The sequence below is a fragment of the Habropoda laboriosa genome, unplaced genomic scaffold (genome assembly GCF_001263275.1).
Source record: "Habropoda laboriosa isolate 0110345459 unplaced genomic scaffold, ASM126327v1 scaffold92, whole genome shotgun sequence".
Classification (NCBI taxonomy): domain Eukaryota; kingdom Metazoa; phylum Arthropoda; class Insecta; order Hymenoptera; family Apidae; genus Habropoda; species Habropoda laboriosa.
The window spans coordinates 803,016-805,393 of NW_017100268.1; the positions used below are offsets into that span (position 1 = coordinate 803,016).

At 38.5% G+C, this 2,378-nt stretch overlaps 1 protein-coding gene across 1 annotated transcript in view; it reads left to right on the forward strand.

Moving 5' to 3' along the window:
• The window catches only part of LOC108573470 (nuclear receptor subfamily 2 group F member 6-like), a 3,471-nt gene extending 1,872 nt beyond the window's left edge, over positions 1-1,599 (forward strand). Inside the window, exons 3-7 of the mRNA XM_017935926.1 lie at positions 1-166; positions 274-387; positions 668-831; positions 1,037-1,283; positions 1,370-1,599. The exon at positions 1-166 is cut by the window's left edge and continues 37 nt beyond it. Of these exons, the coding sequence (XP_017791415.1) occupies positions 1-166; positions 274-387; positions 668-831; positions 1,037-1,283; positions 1,370-1,599 (921 nt within the window). The remainder of the gene's footprint in view (positions 167-273; positions 388-667; positions 832-1,036; positions 1,284-1,369) is intronic.
• The last annotated feature ends 779 nt before the right edge of the window (positions 1,600-2,378 follow it).

Below are 2,378 nucleotides of genomic sequence, written 5' to 3' on the forward strand. Positions count from 1 at the left end.
CCACGAAACACATCGTCCCTGGTCGCAGCTGCGAGAAGATGTTCCTCGGGACTGTATCCAGGAATTTCACACGTTTATCACGCCGCGAGCAACCCTTACCATTCCCTTCTGTACCCTGCGCTGTTTCCCTTCAAGCCGACAATGCCGGCCTTCACGCCATCGGTCGGTAAGCAAAAACTCTAGTTTTCTATGAATTGTCAATAAAGAATATTTCAAGCTACATAAACTTTGTTTATATCATATTTAAAATTATTAAATTTTTCAAATGTATAGCACATTTTTTGCCACGATCGCCGACAGAACCATTAACAATGAACACAGCTAAAGAGGACGAAGTGACAAGTTCCGAAGAAGCTGGCACGATCGACACAAGAATCGAATCAAAGGGTCAGAATTTCCACTAAGAAATACATCTATTTATTAAAATCAAGTCTGTTACCTCGATTGTGCTCGTATTTCATTTATTTATTGTTTTAATTCTCATCACTATTAGTGCTGCAATCTCAATCTATGCTGACTCGGTAACGACGCAATTGGCGCCAAAATGGTAAGGGGGCTCGTGAGCCCCTCAAACCATGTGACACAAAACAGCATCGAATTGATTCTGTTCCCGCCTAAACTAAAATTCAATTTCTTTGGTTTAATACGAAGGATTTATGTTTCGTAGAGGATCTCACGAGCACTCGATTAGCACCGCCTATAATCAACTCTGGATCCACGGAGTATATATCTAACTTCTCCATCCTACCCACGGAGAATATTTACGAATTCGCGGCAAAATTGCTCTTCTTTGCTGTCAGATGGGCGAGAAGTATCCACTCTTTCTTACAAGTAATTGAAAATTTTTGTTTACACAGATAGTGCACGTTCTTTATACTAAATTCTCTTTCTAATTAACATTTGCTTTATTATGAAGAATATGACAAAGAAACTAATAATTTTCTTCCATATGATATAACAATGTATGTATGTACATGGATAAATTTACAGTTATTCGATATCGTGCGAAAATCTTGATCCACGCCTTTCCTTTAAGCTGCCCTACAGAGACCAGACTATTCTACTGGAGGAGTCTTGGAGCGAACTCTTCGTCTTAACAGCCGCGCAATGGAATTTTCCAGTCGAAGAAGCCACTCTGGTGCCCAGCGATTTTTCGTCTGAAAGAAAAGAAATGCTTGTCGACGAAGTGAGAAGGCTAAGGGAGTTGTTAGCAAAGTGTGTTCTTCTCAGGGTCGATCATTCAGAGTACGCATGTCTCAAGGCTATAGTTCTGTTTAAAGGAGGTACGTAACTGTTTTTAGCTTATTCAACCAATATTCTCATTTTTAATTTTAAACGAAAGATAAAATGAAGATTATTTTTTGCTTAGAGTCACGAGGACTCTGCGAACCAGGACGAGTAACAGCGTTACAAGAACAAACAGTAGCTGTGTTTTGCGAAAGAGATGCACGTAGGGTTGGACGACTTTTATTGCTATTACCTCCAGCGCGCGCACTCTGTCGATCAACCTTGCAAGAATTGCTATTCAAACCAACAGTAGGGGATGTTAGCGTGGAACGATTACTGGGCGACATGGTCAGTGCTTTAAGACCCACATAACGCGAATTCAACTCGGTCGATATGGCACTTTTGCGTGAAACAAGCGATTTGTACCAACACTTATTCCAAAGACAATTGGAATTATTTTTTTGGAAGAACGATCGTTTCCATTGATCATGTTTTACGCTTATTTTGACTGTTCCTCCCCAAATTATTCTAAGAGAAAATCGTACTGACATATCGACTGGTTTCTGTGTCGGTAAAGGTTATCCGTAGAAGCCAGAGGTCAGAGGATCGTTTAAAAAGTATTAAAACTGTAACCAAAGTCTAGTCAATTCTTTCCTATGCGTACTATAAATTGTAATATTACTCTTGTAAGCCTAATTTCGAGCTCGAATAATATGTATGTACATATATGTATTAGAAATAACTGTTTCGTAACATGTTAGAGATTGTACTTTTTTTCAAATATGTGCTTAAAATCTCTGTCGATGTACTGATGCATTATTTTCATTCGCGATCCGTATCTTCTACACAAATCATTTCTAACCTATTACAAAGTTGAATTTGAAAAGGAAACTTGAATAAGAAAAAATACAGACAATGGATTCACTCTCGGTGGAAAGACTGAAGATATCAAAAGACATCAATGATTACAGGCAACGCGATTTCAGCAAAACCCTCTGAATTTCTGAAACGTTTATTTTTCACATCACAACAATAAAATTCGTTTACACAGTGTATGGGAGTCCGTGACGGTAAATAAAAGTCGTTCATGTGGATGATCATCGGGAAAATTGGCATTAAAGAAGAAAAAAAAGAGACACTAACGCACACCA